Raw genomic sequence first — 22,988 nt, 5'->3', positions numbered from 1 at the left:
CTTAGGCCGTATTGCGCTTTCTAGAAGCGAATAGTTGATTGATCAGAAAGGTCCTTTATGTAAAACTTCTGGAGAAATATTTAAACTTCTAGAGTAACTTGGAATGGATGAACATTGAATTTGATGGATTCAAGCATGGCTCACAGCTTTGCTAGTACAGCGCCACTATCTCCTGAACCAAGTTCAATCTCATTGTCCCAGTAGTTGGGGTTGACAACCAGTTTGTTCAGTGGATTCAGATGATGTGCACGATAAAACAAATCCTCATATACTTTACCATCACTACGCCCCAGAGCGCTATCAAGCAGATAATCGGGTATTGCGAATGAGTCTACAAGTCGCACAGCGTGCGGGCGTATTTTCCGCATAAGCATCAGAATCTTAGAACTCAGCTTCTCTATGTCGGAGGACGAAACGGAACCAGAGGATTGGAAAGTTCTGGCTTCGCTGTCAATGGTGTGATATGCGAAGAGCAAAAACATGTCCTGAATGACTGATGACGTCTCTGGATCTAAATCCATAGCTTCCGTCGCGAGATGAAAATTTCGAATCAGCATAGCTTGTGAATAGGCTCGGCTCAAGTTGTGGAAATCAATAAGCAAATCGTTGTGAGGTCGCTTCTGTACCACACGTGCATCATATGCTTGCCAGGAAAGGAAGCACATTCGTCTTTCAAATGCATCCACTATTGCTTTGGAAGTTCCAAATATGTCGCATACAGACAACGGTTGAGTCTGAGCGGCAAAAGCTCTTACACAGTTCTCAGTCCAGCTGCTTTCAGATTGAGTATTGTGGTTCGAAATGTTCCCAACCAATGAGATTAGATGACGTGCGACTTGCTGGGTGATCATCCAGTTGTCGCCTTCTACCGTTGGTTTGGATAGCCAGTCGTTGTTTAACGAAATGAGGCCAGTCGCACCACCAAAGCCATGGCCGCCCATGGCTCGACGGCAAATTTCGATTCCATTAGCAGATAGTTCGGTAGCCAGGCTTTTTAGTCCAGCGGAAGTGCTATGGAGCTCTCGTAACTGCGCGTTGTCTGAATCAAGGGAATGTGCACCTCGTGTACGTTGGTATAAGTCCCACATCGCTTTCCCAGTGTAGTGTAGAGCAAAGACTGTAGCGAGCAGCGGCAAGACACGTATTTGAACAGTAGAGTAGTCAAGAACTTGGGTCTCTGGGGACGCGGAATCCTTCGAATCTTGGTCGTGAAATTGACGACGAATGGCTAAATATCTTACTGCAACGGTCACCGCCCGTGCTAGCATCAGTCTCGAGTTCAATACTATAACTGATCGACCCTGTAAGCCGTAAGCTTTTGAAAATTTCGAGCGATAAGAGAAAAAAATTTACCCGTGTTAGCTGACCATATACCGAGCTAGCATTTTTTGGTCTAGAATAAGCACCCGTCTCAATATCCAATTGTGCATATCTACTAAGTAACGCGCTGTGCGGAATACGATGTTGGTCAAATAAACAGTACGCATTGTCCATAGCCGCATATCCATACTTCGGCCCAATGTCGCCCACGACAATGCTTTTTGGTGGTAGGTGTGTCTTCATATTGCGTATCTGCACGATAAATGGCCGTGGGCCACAATGCTGCACACTGCCATCCTTTCTTGGAATGATGAGTTGCGCAACAACAACTGCATGGGTAGCCGTCAGACCCAGAGTGCCATTCCACCACTTGCTTGCTGTGATTGTCGGACTATGTAATACGAATTCCTTGGCAGCATGATCCCAAGTTGCTGTGCACTCAATTCCACGAACATTACTTCCATGTCCAAGCTCTGTCTGTGCATAAGCACCAATGATCTCCCATTTCTCGATCTTAGGAATCCAGTACGCGCGTTGCTCTTCATTACATTGTTCGCGCATAGCAGCAGAAAAAAGAGACATGTGAAGATGGTACGGCTGAATTTCATCAACCAAGTACTCGGCCATAAGTAAGTCTTCTTCATCCCATTGATGCTCATCCATCAACTGGCGCATGCGTTTACCGCGGGCTAGGCCAAGTCGATATCTGTCAGGTCTGGAGAGATTGTACTGTGTTGTCTTCGAGAAGAGCTTTTCTTTGATGACGACATCAAGAACTCTAGCCTGTCGATCAAGGTATTGTTGCCCAAATAGATGCAAGGAAAGATTTTTGACATCAATTCTTGAGCCGTTGCGCTCACGTGTCAAGATCAAGGCGCCGTCAAGTTCTGAGCTCGGGCGAAGCTTCGCAGTGAAATCCATGTTGTGTCTGAAGTTGATAGGTAATCTGGTATCCTGTACTTGTCGGTTCGAATTTTAAATCGTATTCTCTTGTAGCCACGGAGGACTTGTAAGGCCAACTTGAATCATGCCATGGTGTGAGTGGAACAATGCAGCATCCCATTGTTGCCGACAATTTCCAGACCTATGGGGACCTTGGAGGAAACTTGTCCATGCCATTTTGAGCAAACGCCGCGTCGGCGATCTTGAATGCAGGGAACGAGTTTGCTGCGAAAAAAAAGGATCAAACGGTTTATCAAAGCCGAAAATTGCTTCGTAATTCATTTTCCGGCAGCTTAAATTCGGAAAATAAACTGACAACACGCTTCATTCAGGCATTAATTGCAGATCCTCCATCCAATCTTTCATCCAAACATTGTCTTGCAAAGTCGAATCGCCGAACAGGTTTGAAAATAAATCCTGATATGCGCCAATAACCGGAGTCGCCATTTCTAAGTGTATGTTGCCGTTCGGTGTATTGCGAACAGGAGGCATCATCTCGGGTACCTGCATTGGTGTAGCTTCGGTGTGGACGTTTTGAACGTCTTGAAGGGCAATGAAAATGCGATGAAAGTATTGCATGACTTCTTGGCCGTAGATTTGCAGGAGGTGCTCGGGACTGACCTGCGGCTGTTCGAAAGCAGAATCAGGTTCTGGCGTGGTGCGCCTGCTTTGCTCAGAGCGTTTTGATGCAAGTACAGCGCGACGGATTGCACGCACATTGCGGAGATTTTGCTGTGCCGCTGGCCGGACTTTGCCCAACGTAGAAAATACTTTTTCAAGCTCGTCTAGGGCGTATATTGCTTCGTCTCTGAGCTCTCTGATACGGAGGGCTGAAAGGTGCGGTATGCAAGTCGCCATTAAGTGCCAGGCAAAAGCTGAGCTGAGCAGTTTAGTCTGACCTCGCAATTCAATTGATTGAAATAGTCGGAAACTGAGATTGCCTGCGACGATGCTTGCTGCGTTGGCAGGGGTAATGTTAAAAACTGAACGAGGCCGGTGTAAGATTGAGATGGTAGATAGAATTGGGATATGCATCTGAGCTAGTTCGAAATCATATCCCTTATCCACGATCAAGAACTCTTCCGGTAGAGCATCCAGATAGGATTTCAGCCTCCAGGTGAATTCAGCGCGTTCTCTATGATTGATGCGGCCGTTTCTTGTCAGAAGCTGACATAAATCGCCCAAAATTTGGCATATCTTGACGTACTCGACAAAGATCGCTGCTCTCCTGTCTCTGGGATCTTCAAAGTCATCCACTGTTATCATTTCATTCGCTGAATCCGCTGAATTCATCATACGAGGCCGCCCATGGGCAGATGCCATTAGCGAATCTCGTGTTGCCAATGTCCACCAAATGCGTCTCCAAACGCCTTTGTGATCCCCGAAAAGCGCATCAGTTGGCCTATGAAGCCCAACTTGCTGCGCTAGACCGACAGCAGAAGTAGCCCAAGCCCGAGGTGTATCTGTTGACACGTCTTTCGGCGCGGTTGGCGCATACCACTGAATCAAACACAATGAAGTGAGGATGTGCATCGGATCTCGTTCGTAGCTAGCATTGAGCAAAGCCTTCACCTTTCGATACTGCTCATCGACAAAATCCTTGTCACAAACTTCAGGCCTCATGATGGCACCAACCAAGAGCACTGCCTGTAATACCAGTAGCGAGCCTTCTCCTGCTGTATACGTCCCAATGAGCTTGCTGAGGTCAACCACAGGCATCCATACCCATGCGTGATCTATGTACGCATCGACGAGGCTTTGTCGCAGAGGTGCGATGGGGAGCTCGAAGGCCTTGTACAGCTTCAACACTTCCAGATCGGTCTTCGAGAGGACGTGATCTGTCGATGCCCTTCGCTCACCATGTGAATGATCGATTCTAGCGAATTCATCCCCGAGTATGGCGGCACGAGAGAGGTAGGACGAGTTGTGGAATGCGTCAGGCGAAGAAATCGGTTCCGTTGCCGGCTGATATGTAACAAATAAGTACGGCGATGTCACTGGTGATGTGTTCGGGCTAGCACCATGCCGAACAGTCCCATTCTCTTCCCTGCTGTACGTCCTCCGTACTTCAGCAGGTGAGTTTGCTGCGCTACATCCTTGCTCTTGTCTCTTGTTTGACGCATTTCTCGAAATTGACTGTGCCTTCCGCTTACGCGTTCTTGCGGCGCAATCAATGCCGTGAGATACACAGTAAGAACATGCACTGTTGTGTCCCCCCGTGTCGCACCGGATTTTCTTACTATAGCACACTTCGCAAGCTCTCAATGAGGGTTTACCCTGGATCGTGTTGGGCTTGTAGGGAGAGATTTGGAGGTCCGCCATCACTTCAAACACACGACTCCGGAGACATTGGATTGAAGCCGCATTAGCTCATTATGCTAATATTAAAGTTTGAAAGGTGCGCTTGCAGGGACAATGCGCTGTTTCCATGATTCCAAGCGACGCGAAGAGGAGGGGGGAGGGTTGTGCGGAGAATGGAGCTCTACCCTGGCAAAGTAAAAGATTACAGCTTAGTGATCAAGCAGAACAAGTAATAGCAAGGCTACAGATAAGCAACTGGCAAGGTCGATCAGAAGACCATGGCCGACGCAAACAACCTGTGAAAATCCTCAAGCTCTTTTCAAAGGGCTATGCAGCTCGATAATCAGCAGAGAGTGTGAACCATGTGAATCCACTACAAAATTGATTATCCGCCACAATAAAAATCAATGACGTCGCCTTGCCATCTCACTGCACGTCACCATGGTTAAGTGGTGACGTGCATGGATACATGTCATTTCCTCCGTCCTACAGGACGACGGTATGAGAAATGTACAACACCATCAGTTGAATGCACGGGCAGCAGTTCCTGTGCATAGGACGCGTCAATCGCATTCTACACGCATCAGCACGCATAGGTTTGCCAAAACAAACAATGCCAGCGAAGCGAAAAGCATCTGCAATAGGGAGAGTAGCTCGTGAGAATACAAGCACAAAGAAGATTAAGGAGTCGCCTTCAGAAGCAGGTCATATCGATACCGGTATAGCGACCGCTTCTAGACGCCAGCAACCTGTACGGAAGAGGTCAAAAATTCTGACGGATCCCGACGAGAACTCCGACGTACTCGATGGCGACAATGCTCTCCGAGCCTCGCATGATCATGGCGATGGAGATGAAATAGGTACGCCCAATGGAAATGGCCACGGGGCTTGCTCCTTACAAGATGCGCGAGACAAGGTGGTAGCGAAGCAGCCTGGTCCAAAGAAACGAGGTGGCAAAATTGACACAAGAAAGCCAGCCAAAGAAGAACAAGCCGCTCCGCTATCACTGCAAGCAAAAGGGCTGAAGTCTGCCGTCGGGCTTCTGCAGAATCCCGATGCTGAGAGCGACCAGGAAGCAGATGAGGAAGAGATCAAAGAAGCATCGCTTCGACCTCCGCCTGTCAACAGCGAGTATTTGCCACTGCCTTGGAAGGGCCGGCTAGGTTATGTAAGTTCCTGTTCAAAGAGCCTCACTTCCTCCCCACTAAACCGCCTTAGGCATGCTTAAACACGTATCTACGCTATTCAAACCCTCCTGTGTTCAGCTCACGAACGTGCCGGATAGCTTCCATTCTGGAGCATCGTCACCCGCTCAAAGATCCAAGCTTACCAGAACATCCTACCAAGAACCGGCCAGATAAGGATCGGCCTGCCGATATAGCACGCGGGCAGAAATGGGTGCAAGAGTTGGGTCTCGCAAATGCACGTGACGTCATCAAGATGGTAAGGTGGAACGACAAGTACGGAATAAAGTTCATGCGCTTGAGCAGCGAGATGTTCCCGTTTGCTAGCCATGAAGAATATGGATACAAACTGGCACCGTTTGCGTCAAAAACACTGGCCGACGTTGGAAAGGTGATTGCCGAACTAGGGCATCGGGTAACGACCCATCCTGGTCAGGTACGCTTGAAACTAGGTCAGCGTGCGATTGCCGTGCTTAAACATTTTCTAGTTCACCCAGCTCGGCTCTCCGCGCAGAAAGGTTGTCGACGATGCGATCCGCGATCTCGAGTACCACGACGAGATGCTCACACTACTCAATCTTCCCGAGCAGCAAAATCGGGACGCCGTGATGGTCTTGCACATGGGCGGTGTATTCGGCGACAAGGCGGAAACACTGAACCGGTTTCGTGCCAATTATGCAAAGCTTTCGCAGTCGATCAAGAATCGGTTGGTACTGGAAAATGACGACGTAGGCTGGTCCGTCCATGACTTGCTGCCCATCTGCAAGGAGCTTAACATACCGCTGGTGCTCGATTTTCACCACCACAATATCGTATTCGACAAGGAAAAGGTTCGTGAGGGAACAAAGGATATCATGAATTTGTACCCCGAGATCCGTGAGACATGGACCAAGAAGGGAATCACGCAGAAGATGCACTACTCTGAACCTACATCTGGAGCCATAACGGCACGTCAAAGGAGGAAGCACAGTGCGCGTGTCGCAACGTTACCACCTTGTCCGGATGATATGGACCTTATGATTGAAGCCAAAGATAAAGAACAGGCCGTGTTCGAACTTATGCGCACGTTCAAGCTACCCGGCTTCGATAAAATCAGGGACCTCGTTCCTTACGTTCGCCAAGACGACAACAAGAACTTGGGAAAAAGAAAATCTGCGCCCAGAGGGAAGAGACTGATCAACGGTGAGGATGTCATCGAGGAAAGTGCGGTGGCCGCCAGCGACGAGGAATTGTGCGTGCCAGAGGACGAGGTCGGCATGGGTGGACCAGAAGGACGAGTGTACTGGCCGCCGGGAATGGAGGAATGGCTTCGACCAAGGAAGCGCGAAGCCAAGAAGAAGGATTCCGGTGCCGCTAGCTCGGCCAAAAATGCAAAGACACTGAAGAACACTTCTACCAAGGCTACCAAGGCTGCTGTCGAAGATGAGCTGGAGGAACTTGAGCCAAGTGAAGATCTTACAACAACGTGTCATAACTTACGACAGACAAACGACGCAAGGGGAAGAGGAAGGTCTAAGAAGAAACCATTCGAGTCGGCCACCTACACCTTAATGAGTCAGGGCGACTGCATAGCTGACCACGAGCCAGACACTGCAAATGAGACGGCAAGGCCTGCGAAACAAAAAGGGAACTCTGCAAAGGGGGTGAGATCTAGCGAGCGAGCAAGTCGGCTTCGCCGCCCCGAAATCGTCGGCTCAGAGTAGACGCAAAAAAAAAGTTCCGTCTCGATGTGAGGTAGAAGTTTGCGTTTCGACGCCGAAGGACTCTGGTCAAGCCCGGGGAGACCGCCACTATGTGAAACTGGTAGCGGAACGACGTGAAAATGCACGTAGTGTCTTTTTGACGGTAGGCAACAGGAGATTTCATCGCCATTGGACGGTCAACACGGATCAGCGCGGCGTTTTATCTCAGGAGCAGACATGTAATGTGCCAGCGCTTTGTCTACTTCACGCAGGATTGCCACAGTACTGCGGTTCTTCTCAGCAGCGCAGAGACGATGCTTAGACCCTTGGATCTTTTCAATGGGCAATGTTCTTCAAACGCTTTCTACGATAATCTGTTCGCGCGGCATGTCGGTCAAGAGTAGGAGTTTGGATTCTTGAAAGCAGCAATCGCATCTTCTGGGCTTGAACAGGCAGCGCTGCGAGCGTCTGCGGGTTAGAACCCTACAATACCTTGACAGGCTCTCGTCACGACGTCCAGCTAGATTGGCTACGACCGCCAACGAGCATCCGATCCTTAACGAGCCTATTGTCCAGTCGATTGAGGCTTCGATGACGCACAGATTGTCCGTCCCCATTACGTCAGGACGCGTCCAGAGCAGCCTTTGCTTTAGCTCGAGAAGCCGGGCGTGATTGATGTTTTCCGTTGGTATCTCGTAGACAGATAATCTCTCCAAAGTCGGTCTGGACAGGTAGCACTCCTCTACGGGAAGAGTTGATCATTCAAGCCTTTGCCAACTCCGGATCCGCCGTTTCTCGCGCCGGGCGGTGCCGGTCAGGCTCAGATCACATCGCACTCGCGATAAGTCGCGAACATCACGTGTTGAATTCGCGACGCTCGCCGCATGGTACGACATATAGAAAATGGGCGCAAACGACAGGAGCGTGTCGATCAGAAAGTCCTGGCGTCAATCTCGCTCAGCACGTCATCGCACCCCGTTCTTGAACAATTTGTCGTGAACTTTCCTAAAACGGCAGCTGCACCGCGCAGCCTGCCACTGTTTGTCGACGGGATGACGAGGCTACCACGAGGCTGCTGTGGAGCCCTCGATCTTCAAAACGAGACAATCAAGCGCGGTTCAAAAACGAACGTTTGTTCCTTTTTTTTTTTTTTTTTTTGTACGCACGGGAGATGCCAGGATGGCTCTGACACTCCAGAGATATCTACGTCTGTTGGTTGGTCAAAGGAGCAACAACGACTTGGAATGGCTGTGCTGGCTTGTTGTCTGCAAAAGGGCAGACGTGCAGTCCTCAATGACGATGATTGTGCCGGAAAGAAAGTTCGGCTGCGGTGGTGGGTTCTCTCTTCTTTTTTTTTTCTGGCTCCTGAGACGTCATGCAGCCTGCAGATGCGATCTAAAAAAGAGTTTGGTCACGTAATGGCGTATCTCATATCAAGGATGCGATATGATTCGTATTCTTGTAGCTCCTTCGCTCACGTTACACTATCGAATGTTGTAAGTTCGTGCGAAGACATACAAAGTAGAACGACTGTCTGCTAGACTTGCAGAGGCTATCTCCACTCAGAAAATGGACCAAGGCTCATGAGAACAACAGTCGCTCCAAAGTTAGCAGAACAGGACGACTGTTGATTGCAAATTTGTGACCTGGCCGCAGAAATGTCTAGAGCATTATTCAGCGGATAGGTCATTATCTGGACTTGTACATGTCGGTAGTCTGCAGTCCATTACATCTTTCTTCTTATGCGTGCGATTTGTCTCCTCGCAGTCCTAGGCGAGTCCGTTACGTGCAACCGCGGCGATTGGTATTTGTTCCGCAGACACATGACAATCTGCTGTACGTCTCGACTTTCTTTGCTTCTGCTTTGATGTCATGCAAGATAAACGCAAGAAATACGGAAGGGCGCAACGAGATCGATACGTCCAAGGAACATGTCTGGTCAGAACCTCAAGGGGGGGGAGACCTCGTGTTCGGAACTCCGCTCGCCAGGCCAAGAAGGCACGCAGAATACCCTACTGTTGAGCAAGACAATTGATAGCCTCTATGCAATGACAAACTCATCGCGGGCGGGCCCTAATCACTGGGAAATGCAAAAAAGGCAGGTACATGTCTTGCGGAAGACGGCCCGTCACGGGTATCCCACACAGGTGTATGGTATCCGTTGTGCAGACAGTCGTGGCGTCCACCAAAAACATTCAAAGGTTTCCTTTTTTTTCCTGGGTTGGAAACGTGGCCACGCCAAGATCTATCCGCATGCCATACCTGGGACGTCGATACGAGCTGATGGGAGTGTCGAATTGAGGGGGGGGTTCAGGGACAAATTGGTATGTAGAAAGGCTTATCATTTCGTGATGATGTTGGAGGGTGTTTCCCCCGTGCTGGCGCCGTGGAAAGCATGTTTGCTTCTGTCACGGCCTTTCTTACGCAAAACATGTTGTTGGCATATCAGATCCTGCACGGCTGAAGGCGATGTCTAAAGCGATCACAAGCGAACAGGGCGAGCTGAATGAGACTTGGCCCGCAGCTCGCAACGCACTTCCGGATGAGCAAACTCGGCTGTGCCTACAACTTTGTTTAGACAAAAAGGTGACTATAGCTTACGCATGCTAGTTGGCGGACTGTAGAGCCTCATCAATCAGCTTGACGAGTGGCATTACTTGCCCTCGAGAGCAGTCTGATTAATCCTCCTTTGAAATGCAATCATCAACTGTGAAATTAAAGTCAACATATCCAAACCAACAGAATTAAGCCGGCTGAAGATGTTGCACTTGTACGGCAAGAGGAACACAAAGGAATCTTCGGGGGTCGCGTTCTGCCAAGCAAAATGCCTGCTTGTTAACACGAAGCGATCCGCATCTGTAGCGGAAGAAGGAAAGGTCGTAGATAGTAAAAAAGGGGGTAGGCGCAAACAGAGAACAACTTCAATGCACGTTGTCTTGTTTTTTAAGGAGAGGGGGGGGGGGGGGGGGGGGGGGGCGGGAATCGAGAAGGCGTTAACGTTGAAAGAGATCGGATCTTTTTTTGAAGATCAAAAAGCACTGACCAGTGCTGGTGGTTGTTCGCATGCGGTTGCTGCGTTATGGATGCGCACAAAGAGGAACAGCCTCAACTGTTGGCTTGGTATAGGTGCAGGCTTGGAGACTGCAAGAGCATATTGGCATTGGGGGCAAGGTACCGACACGTCCTGATAGACGGGAAGCAACATTCTTTGCTTCTTCGGCCTTGTCGTGGGATCGATCGTCAGGTTCTGCATCGAGCCTGCGTTAGATCCCGCGAGTTCAATACGCGAACAGCAACAGGTAGATTTTTTTTTCTTTTTTCTTCGGTGAGTTCGAACCTGTAGGCGGACGATGAAAGTCGCTCGATACTCCATGCTCGCGACAGATTCAGAAGACGCCTGAAAGCAGCGCCACGAGAGCTGAAGTGGAAAAAAAAATTTTCCATCTTTTTGGTTTAATTTTTCTCGTCTTTTTTTCGCGCAACGACGTGGAGGCTGAGATGCTGGTGCAATTTGCATTGGATAAGAGTATGGGGTGCATGTCGGCCCGTTCCCACAGGGAGCGCAACAAGGCAAACATGCCGATTGGCCGAGTGAGACTTTTTATCACGCACAGAGCCAGGCACGTTACCAAGACCGCTCGTCCAGGCTGGCACCACAGGCAGAGAGCCCGGCGCGGGTATGCTTCTTCATCAACAGGCGCCTAGACCACTCCTGCTGGCAAATCGAGCAATGCACGCGAGACCTATGCACGCTACGGATCCTCACAGGCGGAGGGGAGGCAGAGAACAAACTGATACTACATAATATATACAACCCAGGCCAAGGCGAAGACCAGGCAGCCACTCTCCCAGTCTTACGAACCCAGCTAGGGAAACATGCCACGAAAGAGCAGATAGCGCTCGGCGATTTCAACCTACACCACCAATTATGGGGGGGCCCAGAAGTCGTCAGGGAAGAGCCACAATCAGAGGAACTCATCGAGATTATGGACGACTTCAATATGATAAATATACTGAAGCCAGGCACAATCACATTTAACAACGGCCTTGGTCAGACAACTATAGATCTCTGTTGGATGACGCTAGGTCTGGTCGACCGGATAGTCCGCTGCGGAGTAGATAAGGATATTAACCATGACTCTGACCACCTACTGATCGGCATCACGCTAGATACAAGGGTACGGACGATAGAACCCAAACCCAAACGCCCGTAGAAACACCTAGATGAAGAAAAGTTCTGCGAGGCCCTAAAAGAGGTCCTCAAGCCACAACGCAGGCCAGACACGAAGAAAGCCCTTGACGAGTATATCCAGTATGTCATCTCCGCAATCCATACAGCGACAGAAAAGGTCCTACCTCTGAGGGGGCCCAGCCCTAAGATGAAGGGATGGTGGGACGACACGTGCCGAGAAACACTTGCGGAAATGAAGCGCCTCCGTAGAGTGTACTCCCGGCGGCCAACAACTAAAGCGTGGGAGGACTATCAACAAGCTAGGAAACTTAAGGGCAAGACCATCGCAAGGGCACTTCAGAAAGCACACAGAGACCGGGTAACAGAAGCGGCGAGCTCGGTCGAGTCACTGTGGAAGGTCGCAAAATGGGCACGCAGCAGGGGCAACCAGGCCCCAAGCATCACACCCATGATACGGAGGCCTGATGCCCCAGGGGATGCCCCAGCAACAGAACCAAAAGTAAAGGCGGACATATTCAGAGAGACCTTCTTCCCGCCCCCACCAGAGGCGGATCTGAGCGATATCGAAGGGGCGTCCTATTCAGGGCAGGTACAGATGCCGAAGGTCACAAGAAAGGAAGTACTGGAAGCAATCCATGTCGCAGCCCCGCTAAAGGCCCCAGGGCCAGATGGGATATCAAACAGGGCGCTACAGACAGCCGCAGGAATACTAGTACCGTACCTCACGACCATCATCAATCAAAGCTTAAAACTAGGATACTGCCCGACCCACTTCCGCGAGTCAACCACAGTGGTACTACGAAAGCCGGGAAAGGACGACTATACAATTCCTAAAGCGTACCGCCCGATCGCGCTATTGAATACGATCGGGAAGGTCATGGACACGGTCATCGCCCGGCGACTCAGCTTTCTGGTCGAGAAATATCAGGTGCTTCCCAGCCGACATGTCGGAGGCCGGAAGCTGCGGTCTACAGAACATGCGCTACACGCGATAATCGAACGTATTTATGAAGCATGGAATAAAGGCGAGGTGAGAGTAGCTACCCTTCTCCTCCTGGACGTGACGGGGGCATTTGACAATGTCTCTGCCAAACGGCTCCTGCACAACCTCCGGAAGCGGAAGGTTGATGAAACGATGGTACGCTGGATAGCGAGCTTTCTGAGCGGCAGGCGCACCAGAATTGTGCTTGACGGATACGAATCAGAGGAGTACCGGATTGAAACGGGTATCCCGCAGGGCTCACCCCTCTCACCTATCTTGTACATCTTCTACAATGCAGATCTCATAGAGGAGTGCGGGGTAGAAGACGTAACGATAGTAGGATACATCGACGACGCTGCGACCCTGGTATGCGGTGACTCTACAGATGAGACCTGCGGGAAGATTGAACTAGCACTGGAAAAGGCCCACTATTGGGCACGAACGCACGGCGCGAAATTCGCGCTGGAAAAGTTCCAGCTGGTACACTTCACACGAGCACACAGCCGCATCGACTTCAAAAGGCCGGTAGTTACCCAGGGAATCACTATCCCGGCTAAGGCGACATGCAAATACCTCGGGGTCATCATGGACTGAAAACTCAAATGGAAGGAACACGTCGCAGAGATACGTCGGAAAGTCATAAAAACAATTGCCGCACTAAACTCAATCGGAGGCTCTACCTGGGGCATAGGCCTACAGGACATGCGGAAAATCTATAGAAGCACGGCTGTGCCGCAGATGATGTACGCATGCTCCGCTTGGTCAAACCCAGGAGGCACAGAGGGTAAATACACAGCCGCCACCCTTAAGACGCTCAAGACCCTCCAGGCCCAAGGCGCGAGAGCTATATGCGGGGCGTATAGAGCAACCTCACAGGCGGCCTTGGATATTGAAACGCACCTGCTCCCTATTAAGCATTAGATTTAGAAGCACAATGCTGATGCACTGGGCCGGATCCTTACAGTCAACAGCATGCCGGAGCTGTCGGACGCCGGCAACGGAGACGACCCCCCCTTCTGGCGCAAAGTACCACAGATAAGCCCCCTACGCTGGATCGCCCGCCGACTGCAGGAGCAGGGAGCCGTCAATCTTGATAAGCATGAAAAGATAATACCATTTATAGCACCACCGTGGCAGCAAGGCCCTGTAGTGCGGATTACAACAAATGATGACGAAGCACGGGCGGCACATGATAGGATTATGGCAGAAGAGGGTTAAGCTTGTATCTATACAGACGGGAGCTGTATTAATGGCCATACTGGAGCAGCAGCAGTTTGGCCAATGGAGGGCGAATCAAAAGGAGCCTATATGGGGCCTGAGACCACATCAACGGTTTATGCCGCAGAACTGCAAGGTATCAACCTTGCCCTTAGGATGGTGAGGGACGCGGGTGAAAGGCTAGTCTGTTATAAGCAGGTGCATATTTTCACAGACAACCAGGCCGCAATACGCGCCACAATACGACCTGAAGGCCGTTCTGGAGCATACATTACTAAGCAGATTATACAGCAGCTCGAGCAGCTATATAAGGATAGCCCTACTATTACCATCCACTGGATCCCGGCTCACGAAGGGATCGATGGCAATAAAGAGGCTGACTTGGCCGTGAAGATGGCCGCAGGATAGGCAGAAGAAGGTATAGAGAGCCATAGGGCCCTAACGCCTCCCCGCCTACATCCGCTGAGAACCACGCTGAGGACATGGGTCAATAAGACCGCCCGTACCTATTGGGCCAGGAGCTGGCAGCAGGAGAAGAAGGGCAGAGCTACATACCGGCACACACCGCTACCAGATATGAAGGTACTACAGCTACACAAGGACCTAACTAAGGCTGAGAGCGCCTTACTTGTGCAGATAAGAACCGAGAAGATCGGGCTTAGAGACTTCCTTTTCTTCCGACGCGTTCCAGGATTCGAGGACCCAGGATACCCCTGCGGTGGAGGCCGCCAAACAGTCGCGCATACGCTCCTGCGGTGCCGACTGCTCCAGGATGAACGACGGCTCGGATTCGGGAGCCTACCGGGCAGAGAGGACCTGCGAAAGGTACTCTCAACACGCAAGCTAGCCACGAAAGCGATCAAACTCATAAAACAGGCGAGGGCCCTAGGGCAAAGGGCGCCAAGCGAGTAGGTGATGCGGAGTATTGGGTGGAGACTGAAGGTATCAAGGATGGCGAAACACAGGGTATACCTATCTGAGCCTATATATAGCAGAATAGTTAGTAGTAGAGCCACTTTCTACAAATGCATACCAGGCATTTGAAGGTAGAGGCAGATGGTAAGAGGGTGGGTGAAAGAGGAGACTGGCCACGTTTGTTCACTCCAGGGTTTGCATGCGCGGTGAAGAGGGACGTGCGGAGCCACGCGCTGGTCTTCTGATTGGCCATGGCTCATCACGTGTCGGTCACTTGATGAAGCCCGCCTAACCGGGCATAGCTGCAGATAACTAGCAGCCAAAACCGAGTAGGAACAAATCAATCAATCAATCAATCAGTCCAGAACGCGTGAGACGCAGATCTTTTTGAGATCGGTGCGAAGTCCGCATTCGCGATGACGTCAGGTGTCGAGTCCTGCCCTGTCCCTGCGTTCAGCCGAGTTGCTTAACGTAAAATCAACCATCAGACAGTGTGGGAGTCTCAGTTGTACATCTTGACGTGACGAGCTAGACTGACTCAGCCCTTCTCGCCTCATCAACAGCTTATGGCTGCAAGGTTTTGCTGTGCTCTTGCGCGTTACGAAGACACGTGTGGCCCCAATGGCTTCAGGAGCCCTTAATTGTTGTGAGACAAAAAAATGTGGCTTTCGGCAGACGCAAAAGCAAGCGAGTCGATTCACGACTTCGTGATGATGCCGAAGGAGGAAAGTGACAGTGATGTGGGAGTTTGACTTGTTCAGACATGTCAAGTGTGACGACACGGGTCGTGGGTGTCCCAAAAAGCACGTACGCCCGTGGCTTTCGTGGGTCGTTCACAGCGAACCTGTGGGGGATATGAATGACTGCGCGTAGCAACGTCGGTCATCACGATCGAAAATAATTTTCCAGCACGGGAACGAGCGCTGCTGTTCAAGAACAGCAGTAGTAGAGGAAGCTTTGCAGTGAACAAGCGGAGTAGTGGATCGGAAGTGTGAAGCACGGGGAAGTTCCTCCTTCCCCAGCCAAATCCTCCCCTGGTTCACCTTTCTAGCACGAAGAACAGTTTCCGGAGTGTCTCCAGGAGGTAAACTTTCGAGGCCTCCGGCGAGCCAAGCCGAGGTCGGAGAGCATGTCACGTAGTCAGCAGGGTGGATGAACACGGCGGGTTGGAACCAGCGCCGATCAGTCTCCATCTGATATCTCTCTTCTTGGGCCACGTCTCCACGCATGCCTACCTCAAGGCAATGCAGGAGACAAAGGAGAGGCATTGATTGCACGGCCTGCATGGTCAAGGCTTTTTTCCAAGCCGGTTTAGGACGAGCGGTCATCACAGATGCTTCGATAGGATGACTTTCTGAGTTCAAGACCATGATGGGAGGCTTGTACCGAAGCAAGTTAGACCCAGGCGCAAGAGATGGCAGAGCGTGGTCAAAGTGTACAACTGTAGTATGTACATGTTCGTCCTCTGACATGTCTACAATCGCGCCAAACCCTTCCGGGGATTTGGGCAGACTGCGACGTGCCCATGATGGACCTTGCGTCCGTCACCGCCGAGGTGCTGGCTCACAATCGCCACTCCCACGTCGTGGAAGCTTAGCGTCTTGAGAATGCTCTGATGCGGAAGTACAACCGACATGGCGGCGTAGGGGGGCTACCTGCTGCCTCACAGCATCGTGCTTCAGATCAGTGTTACTGGTGATGGTTCAGATGAAGCCCGAACGTTGAGCGGGCTCCGAACTGATCCACAGCCGATCAGCCTTGGGCTTCCGCATTCCGAAGTGTCGAAGGCTTGACAGTGGACGAAAGAAGAACATTGGGAGCATGTCAGACAAGGATGCAATCCCTAGTCGGCAGGAAATCCTGCGTGGCCATCCAGGGCTCAAACACCACGAAAGAGGACCAAAGTGCAGGACAGAAACAAGGCTATCAGTCTCAGTCACATGCACGACAAGCAGTAGGAAATGAGGACAACCGTGGTCCAGCGACGGCGACGTTGAGAGAGGCCAACACTGCGGAATCGAACATGGGTTGGCTGTATGGCTTGGGAATGGAAACACAGCTCTTTGCACGCGCACACCCACATCCACACCCACACCCGCGCGCTCAGACACACAGACACACACGCCTGTTGGCGAACCAAGTGAACGGGGCGGCTGGAGAGATAAAGGCGATCATTCAATAATGGGAGCCACGACACACAAACCCGCCGGGCAGGCCGTGAACGAGGCGCAGATGACTAAGAGCTCGGCCAAAGCGTGAAAATGACGGTAACTTAACGTGCGGCCAGAGGGTGGCGTATTCATTGCGCGGACACACACGGCGCGTGTGTGATGTGTGTGCGTGTGTGTGTGTTCGAAGCTCGCTCTCGCGTAACTTAAAATCGGACAGGTTTAGCTAATGGCGATGGCTAGAGATGGCAACGGTGATAACAAGAGATCCGTCTGCGTCAGGCCAGACGACGCAACAGCCGTGTTCGACGCTCCGAGTGTCCACTGGAGCGTCTCTCTGGTGCGCGGTGTCGACGTCGCCATCGTCATCATCGTCGTCCGCCTGCTCGTCGCTTGCCCCTCGAGCCTCAGTTCTCCGCCTTTCTTCTCTCTCCCGCCCGCACCGTGGCTTTCGCCTCGGACTGCTGCTCCTCTGCCTCCGGGCTGCCAGCCAGAGGCAGGCGAAGACACCGCGCCGCGCTCGCTGCCGTGGGTGGCTTTTCGCTAGCCGCCCTACAGGTGCTGGGGCCCTGGAGCGCCCCCGCTGAAACCCGCGCGCATCACCCAGAGATCCCTGCCGGCCGTCTGTGCCGTTATCTTTGCTTTCCTGTCACAGGTTTGACACCCCACGGCCAGATACCGCCGACCAAGGCCTTTTCTTGTTCCATAATGAAGCCAGACGACGACTATCTATCATCCTGCGGACCTGGACCATGCTCTGCCCTGCTTGAAAATCCCCACCGGCCACAGCTGCGCGCTCCCGGTCCTGCGGGAGCCTCTCAGCGTTCGGCAGCTCTTCATCTCTGTCGCTCTCCCTGCCTTCCCCTTCCTTGACCGCGTACAATTCTCTTGTCATCGCCCGTCTCGCCCACTGCAACACCATCCACTCCTCCCCCGAAAAATCCCCCCATCGCACTCTTTCTTTCTGAGCGCCATCGCTGGCCCCAAGCGCAACTTGCTCCCACGTACTTGCTGCGGGAACACCCGCTCCCAAAGAACCAGAGAAAGGCTGCCCGTTCGCCCTGGTCCTTCTCTTGGTCCCCCCCCCCCCCGAAGATAAGCCCAGGAACTCCCATTCCCGCTACAAAAGGTGTGTTTTGCTTTTTGCCTCGCTTTATACTCCCTTCTGCATCCTGACGTGATAACCAGCTCTGCCTTCAAGCCGTTCCGTCCCTCAATTCACCTGGTTTCGCCCAGTGCTGTTTCTCTCGTTTCTCTTCGGATACTCGCTGCCGCCCATCAATGCAATCGCCTTCGTCTGCTTCACCACGATAGCCCGCGAGACGCAGCTCTCGCCTCTCACGCTACGTTAGATGTTTAACAGCACCTCCTCCAAACCTCTAGTCCACCTCCCGCGACCGGCGTCGACCTCTAACGAGTCGACGGCCCACCTCCCTCGCGGAGAATGTCGCTACATTCTCCCAGTTAACGACGCGGGCACGAGGGAGCGGTGCTCTTGCGCTTCGTTCAATCTCAACGATGCCTTGCCCGGCTCGCAATGCCAATGTGGTCACCAAGCATGGCATCATGTTCAAGCCCCGAGCGGTGACTTCGTTCCCGTGGAAGATCACGTAGCTCTTGTCGACAGGTGCAAGAAGCTGGAGGAAACGGCGCGGACGCTGCTCGACGAGCTCAAGAGGGAGAAGAGAGCCAGGGAGAAGCTTCAGGCCGACATGAACACCATGATCCGGGGCGCGTATGGCAACATGGCCTTCCTACGGTACTACGTGGACGAGAAGTTGGAGTTTTCGCGCATCACGTTTGAAGACAAGATCGAGGGTGCCTTGGATCGCGCTGCCGACGCGCTCAACGAAGTCGACAGGCTCAAGCAACGCGTATCCGATCTTGACGAGGCCTGCATCCGGCTCGAGGAACGTATGGACGCCGGCCGGGTGATCTCTCGTTCCCTAACCCCCGTTCTGGAGGAGAAGACGAAGGACAACTCGCAGTTCTTCCCTTTAGCGAACCTTCCCTTGAGGTCCAAATCCCAAGAACAGCTCTCGGGACCGTGGGATGCCAGGCTGATAGTGGTTCCCAAAAAGACGCAACGATGGGCCTTTGCGAAAGACAGCAAGGCCTATAAGCGCTGCCAGTCTCGCGGGTTCGTGCAAGACCTGCACTTTGAAGACAAGGACAGCGGCTCGTTCAACAAGGCTGTCGAGGCAGCCTTCTCTTCCATATTCAAGAATCGACCGTGGATGCCGCTTCAGTGCCTGGACTCAGTTCACATGGCCCTTGGCCAGCTTCACATGGACCAGCGCAATCCGGGGCTGTGGACGTACAGCTTCCTCGAGGCACAATGCATGGCTAGCGACAAGGAACAAGGCGACATCATCTACATCGCGCTTATGCACGAGGAGCTGGGCTGGCCGGACATATACAACCTACCGCCCGTGTTTGGTTTCACCGACAACACCATATGGGACCAGGACGAGGATCTGGACGGCAAGGTCATTAGCGCCCGCATGGATTTCAAGATGGATCTGGACCCCATGCGCGTGCGAAATCTGGAAACCGACTCCATGTACGAATACTCGCCCCCGCCGTATTCACAACGACAGTCAATCCACGGCGTCTCGGCGCTAGGCGCACTTGCGGATGCTGCCGAGCTGGCGGACGACAGACGCGCACCTCGCACGCCCAGCATCTCCGAGCGGAGCCAGTACTCCGGCTTCTCGGAGCGCTCCCGGAGCTTTGCTCCCAGCATCTCAGACCGCAGCACCATCTCCGGCCGCAGCATCGACGGCACCATCTACGAAGAGGACGAGGAGGGCTCCCAAGGCCACAGGGACAAGCGTCCCAAGCACGGCGCGTTCCGGCCGCAGCCCGGCACGCCAGGCTTGCCTTCCAGCCCGCCTGCTAACCAGGCGCAGAAGATGTACTACTCCGGGCGTGCTAAGAGAAAGATCGACCCCTCCAAGCAGAAGGAGCCCCTCAACTGGGGCGTGAGCGACCTCAAGTTCAGCAACCCGATGAAAAACATGCTGCATCGCAAGCACGCCGGCGACTCCAAGGACGAGTCCGACATGGCCAAGTCCGACACCGCGTCGGCGTGACGAGACTCGCACCGTTCTGACGATTTTCGATGCCACTCTTACCACATCTACAAGCAACGACACCTGCTTTTACTCAATGCGCTACGAAAACGGGCAAGAGCCCATTGCGCAATATTGCCATTAGGACACCCTCTTTTTTTATGTCATATCACGCCCTACCCCCCCCCATTTCCCTCGTATGCCTTTTTTCAAGGGGAAGCGAGCAGGCGGGGCGGCAATTTGTTTGGCGGAGCCCATTCAAAAGCACATCTACCTCCTTGTCCGTCCGCTCTTGTCTTATTCTCCTATCATCGATACCCAAAATCTCTACACATCAGCCCCTTATAGACACTAACTTTTGTTCTTTTTTTTATTTTTAAGCGCTTGTTCAACGACACGAAAAAGGAACCTCCTTCCAATTTTTCAGCACACCAACTTTCTCTTTTGCTCGCCAAAAGAAAATCTTGCACTGAGCTCGAACACACAACTCGGCTCGACATTCTCCTTTGGCGACCGACCGCGGGCAGGCAGGCAGGCAGGCCCGCGAAATGCTCAATTCAATCCGCAGCCTCCTGGTTTTTTTTCTTTCGCTGGTGCGCAATGTTCAGGGGTAACTGAGATAGAGGTGGAAAGAGGAAGAATTGGGTAGACGGGTTTTCCGGTTACGCGATGCAAATATGTAATGCGATGCCGGAAGGATTTCCAACGGATTGGGACCATGCAAATAAAATGATGTCTTTTGCAAGGACACATAATTCAATAGACCACTAACATCGGGCAAACGGTTAGCTGGGTGGGAATCCTCATTTTTTTTCCTCTCCTCCCTTTTGCAACCTCGTTTTTGAGCCGGGGTTGATTCCTTTTTGTCGCGAACGACCCGAGCGTGGTCGTATGGTCGGGAAGGCTGTCAGGCAGGCGATCGCGCACGTGGTTGCGCGATTGGCACGCCGCTTTTCTTCTTTGGCTTTTCCATTACCTTTCGCATTCAGGCTTTTTTTCATGTTACTCTTCTCCTTTTGGGGATGACTCGGCGCTGGGCCTACGTTGCAACCTGCGACGGAGATTCTGTCACATTAGGGACGACTGGCTGGGCTGTGTATATACGGGTTGCCTGCAGATCGGTTTGGCAACGGAAACTGAAGAAAAAATAAAGAGCCTCTTACGCCATCGCATGATGTTTGTCTGTCTGTCTGTCGTTTCTTTTGGCATCGCGCTTTTTAATCCGCCCGCCTCATACCTCTTTGCCGCCGGGGTTGCCAAGCGAGCTTAAACCCACCGTCCAGGCCCTGTCCCAGCGTTGCCCACCATCGTTCGCTCGTCATAAGCCGAGACCCGTATCACACCTGCTTTGACACATGGCGAGTGCATTCCAATGGTTCGCACGGTGACGGCTGTCGATAAACTTGGTACGTTTTCCACACTGATCCTGGGTCACGACTTCGCTCCCGAAGACTGCTCTCCCGTTGGCTGGGGCGACACCCTCGCGCCGAAGAAGACGTCCAAAACGCCGGGCGACGCGGTAGCAGAACAGAGAGCCCGTCCAGCCCGTCCAGCCCATCCGCCCTGTCTTTTTGGGTCAGACACGCGAGCCGTCCGCGAGGACAGAATCCAGAACCCAGCGGAACGAGGCTGTGTGTACTGAAGAATTCACATGCATCCCAGCGCTAGGTCGATGGTCGCCCTAAGCAAGTGTTCCCGCGTAAACGTCCTACTTTCATCCTCCCGTGTGTGGTAGCTTTTTTGATGACACATACAAGCCTCGCCGCGCCCACACACCCTTCGCCCAAACCGTGCGACGCATTTCTATTCTCTCACAGCACACGCCTAAAACAGTCGGCCCGCCTTGCACCGGCAGCGATCCGGGGCTGCCGATGGAAGGGGGAGGGAAGGAAAAGGTACGCGCGTTTTGATCCCGTATCGTTCCCCGTTCCCTTTCCTTCCCCGTTTGGGACATGTCCAATAGCATTCCCATGAACGCCTTGATTGTCTTATCGAGGTATCACCGGCGCCGCTAGCACCAAAGCGGCCATATCTTGGTTATCGGCGCACGGACCGCCCTGAGCGAAACAAAAAAGAAAAACGAGGGCTCTGTTGTAAGTTACCGCTATCGCGTGGCATCCCTGCATGTGCGCTGCACGTCTTATCAAATCGTCAGCCCCTTAGATCTCTCCTCTTGGCTGAGGGACAACGGGAACTGTTTCATGAATGTTTTTTTTGTGCTTTTTCCCACACCCGGTGAAGAACTGGGGGAGTGGTCGTGCTTGCAGCAAAATGCTAGCCTCCCGCTGTTAATGCCATCCTTGTCCTGAGCGGCAGCCGTTTGACTTGGACGGACGCCTTCATCCTCGTCCCACTGTTATCTGACGGTTGGCTTCGAGGATCGCCAAGAAAAGCAAAAAGAAAATTGCGCTGCACTTCTTGTTTAGCATGAGATGCCGCCAAATGTCGAGGTTTCTCGTAAGACCGTGTCTTTTTCCATAGGATTAGCAAAAGTTCTCGGCCGAATCAAACATCTCAGGCTTGCCAGTCATAATTCGCGTCAAGATACTTTTGTTCGAGGGCACAATGTAAGCTAATTGACGGGAGCTTTTGTATCGCGCGACGCGCCAGACTCGCGCAGCATATCGCATTGACCGTTGCAGTTTGGACCCGTGCTGCTCTTTTGTCTGGGTGCAATTTGTGTATATCGAAACTCAAATCAAGAAGCAGTCGCGGCCCCGATCAACAGGCCTCGCGATACTCGTCTACCCGTACGGCAAGCCCCCGCACGAGCAAGGAGATTGAGGCAAAGGAGGAGCACCCGCAACGACGACTGGGCAGCGCCTTGCTTCGCTTGCACGTCTTCGGGTCACCTGGTACGATGAAAGCGCGGTCGTGCATGGTATGCCATTGCTTCTGCGCGATTTTGAGAGACATTTCGTCTCTGAGGAACTGGGTTTCGACTTGTTCGATCAAGGGGATCCATACCTGGCACACCTATTTGTGTGTGTTTCTCTGAATCCAGTGACTT

At 52.3% G+C, this 22,988-nt stretch overlaps 4 protein-coding genes across 5 annotated transcripts; 2 read left to right on the top strand and 2 right to left on the bottom strand.

The window, feature by feature from the left end:
• Window positions 1–140: 140 nt before the first annotated feature.
• PV09_02918 (uncharacterized protein) lies at window positions 141–2,241 on the bottom strand (the record flags this gene model as incomplete). The annotated part of the gene is made up of 2 exons (XM_016356045.1): window positions 141–1,301; window positions 1,354–2,241. 2 exons carry the CDS (start codon window positions 2,239–2,241, stop codon window positions 141–143), a joined length of 2,049 nt encoding a protein of 682 aa, XP_016216351.1.
• Window positions 2,242–2,586: 345 nt separating this feature from the next.
• On the bottom strand, window positions 2,587–4,584 carry PV09_02917 (uncharacterized protein; the record flags this gene model as incomplete). Its single annotated transcript, XM_016356044.1, has 1 exon — window positions 2,587–4,584. One exon carries the CDS (start codon window positions 4,582–4,584, stop codon window positions 2,587–2,589), a length of 1,998 nt encoding a protein of 665 aa, XP_016216350.1.
• Window positions 4,585–4,870: 286 nt separating this feature from the next.
• Window positions 4,871–8,589, top strand: PV09_02916. Of its 2 annotated transcripts, XM_016356043.1 has the most exons (4): window positions 4,871–5,731; window positions 5,782–6,183; window positions 6,236–7,278; window positions 7,335–8,589. In XM_016356043.1, the coding sequence occupies exons 1-4, from the start codon at window positions 5,093–5,095 to the stop codon at window positions 7,345–7,347; spliced, it is 2,097 nt and encodes a 698-aa protein (XP_016216349.1). In that variant the 5' UTR covers window positions 4,871–5,092; the 3' UTR covers window positions 7,348–8,589. The 2 variants fall into 2 exon arrangements, with proteins under 2 accessions (XP_016216349.1, XP_016216348.1); XM_016356042.1 differs by having other exon boundaries at window positions 6,236–8,589.
• A 9,401-nt stretch (window positions 8,590–17,990) lies between these two features.
• PV09_02915 (uncharacterized protein) lies at window positions 17,991–21,141 on the top strand. Its single transcript, XM_016356041.1, has 2 exons — window positions 17,991–18,033; window positions 18,093–21,141. Exon 2 carries the CDS (start codon window positions 18,257–18,259, stop codon window positions 19,997–19,999), a length of 1,743 nt encoding a protein of 580 aa, XP_016216347.1. The 5' UTR covers window positions 17,991–18,033; window positions 18,093–18,256; the 3' UTR covers window positions 20,000–21,141.
• The last annotated feature ends 1,847 nt before the right edge of the window (window positions 21,142–22,988 follow it).

The sequence above is a fragment of the Verruconis gallopava genome (assembly GCF_000836295.1).
Source record: "Verruconis gallopava strain CBS 43764 unplaced genomic scaffold supercont1.7, whole genome shotgun sequence".
NCBI lineage: Eukaryota > Fungi > Ascomycota > Dothideomycetes > Venturiales > Sympoventuriaceae > Verruconis > Verruconis gallopava.
The sequence above is the reverse complement of the archived record's forward strand: the minus strand, read 5'-3'. Positions and strand labels throughout refer to the sequence as shown.

Coding starts and splice junctions, on each gene's coding strand:
- PV09_02916 (XM_016356042.1), top strand. CDS start 5,093: ATGCACGGGCAGCAGTTCCTGTGCATAGGACGCGTCAATCGCATTCTA. Junction 5,732..5,781: donor GGAAGGGCCGGCTAGGTTAT/GTAAGTTCCTGT, acceptor AAACCGCCTTAG/GCATGCTTAAACACGTATCT. Junction 6,184..6,235: donor TAACGACCCATCCTGGTCAG/GTACGCTTGAAA, acceptor AACATTTTCTAG/TTCACCCAGCTCGGCTCTCC.
- PV09_02915 (XM_016356041.1), top strand. CDS start 18,257: ATGTTTAACAGCACCTCCTCCAAACCTCTAGTCCACCTCCCGCGACCG.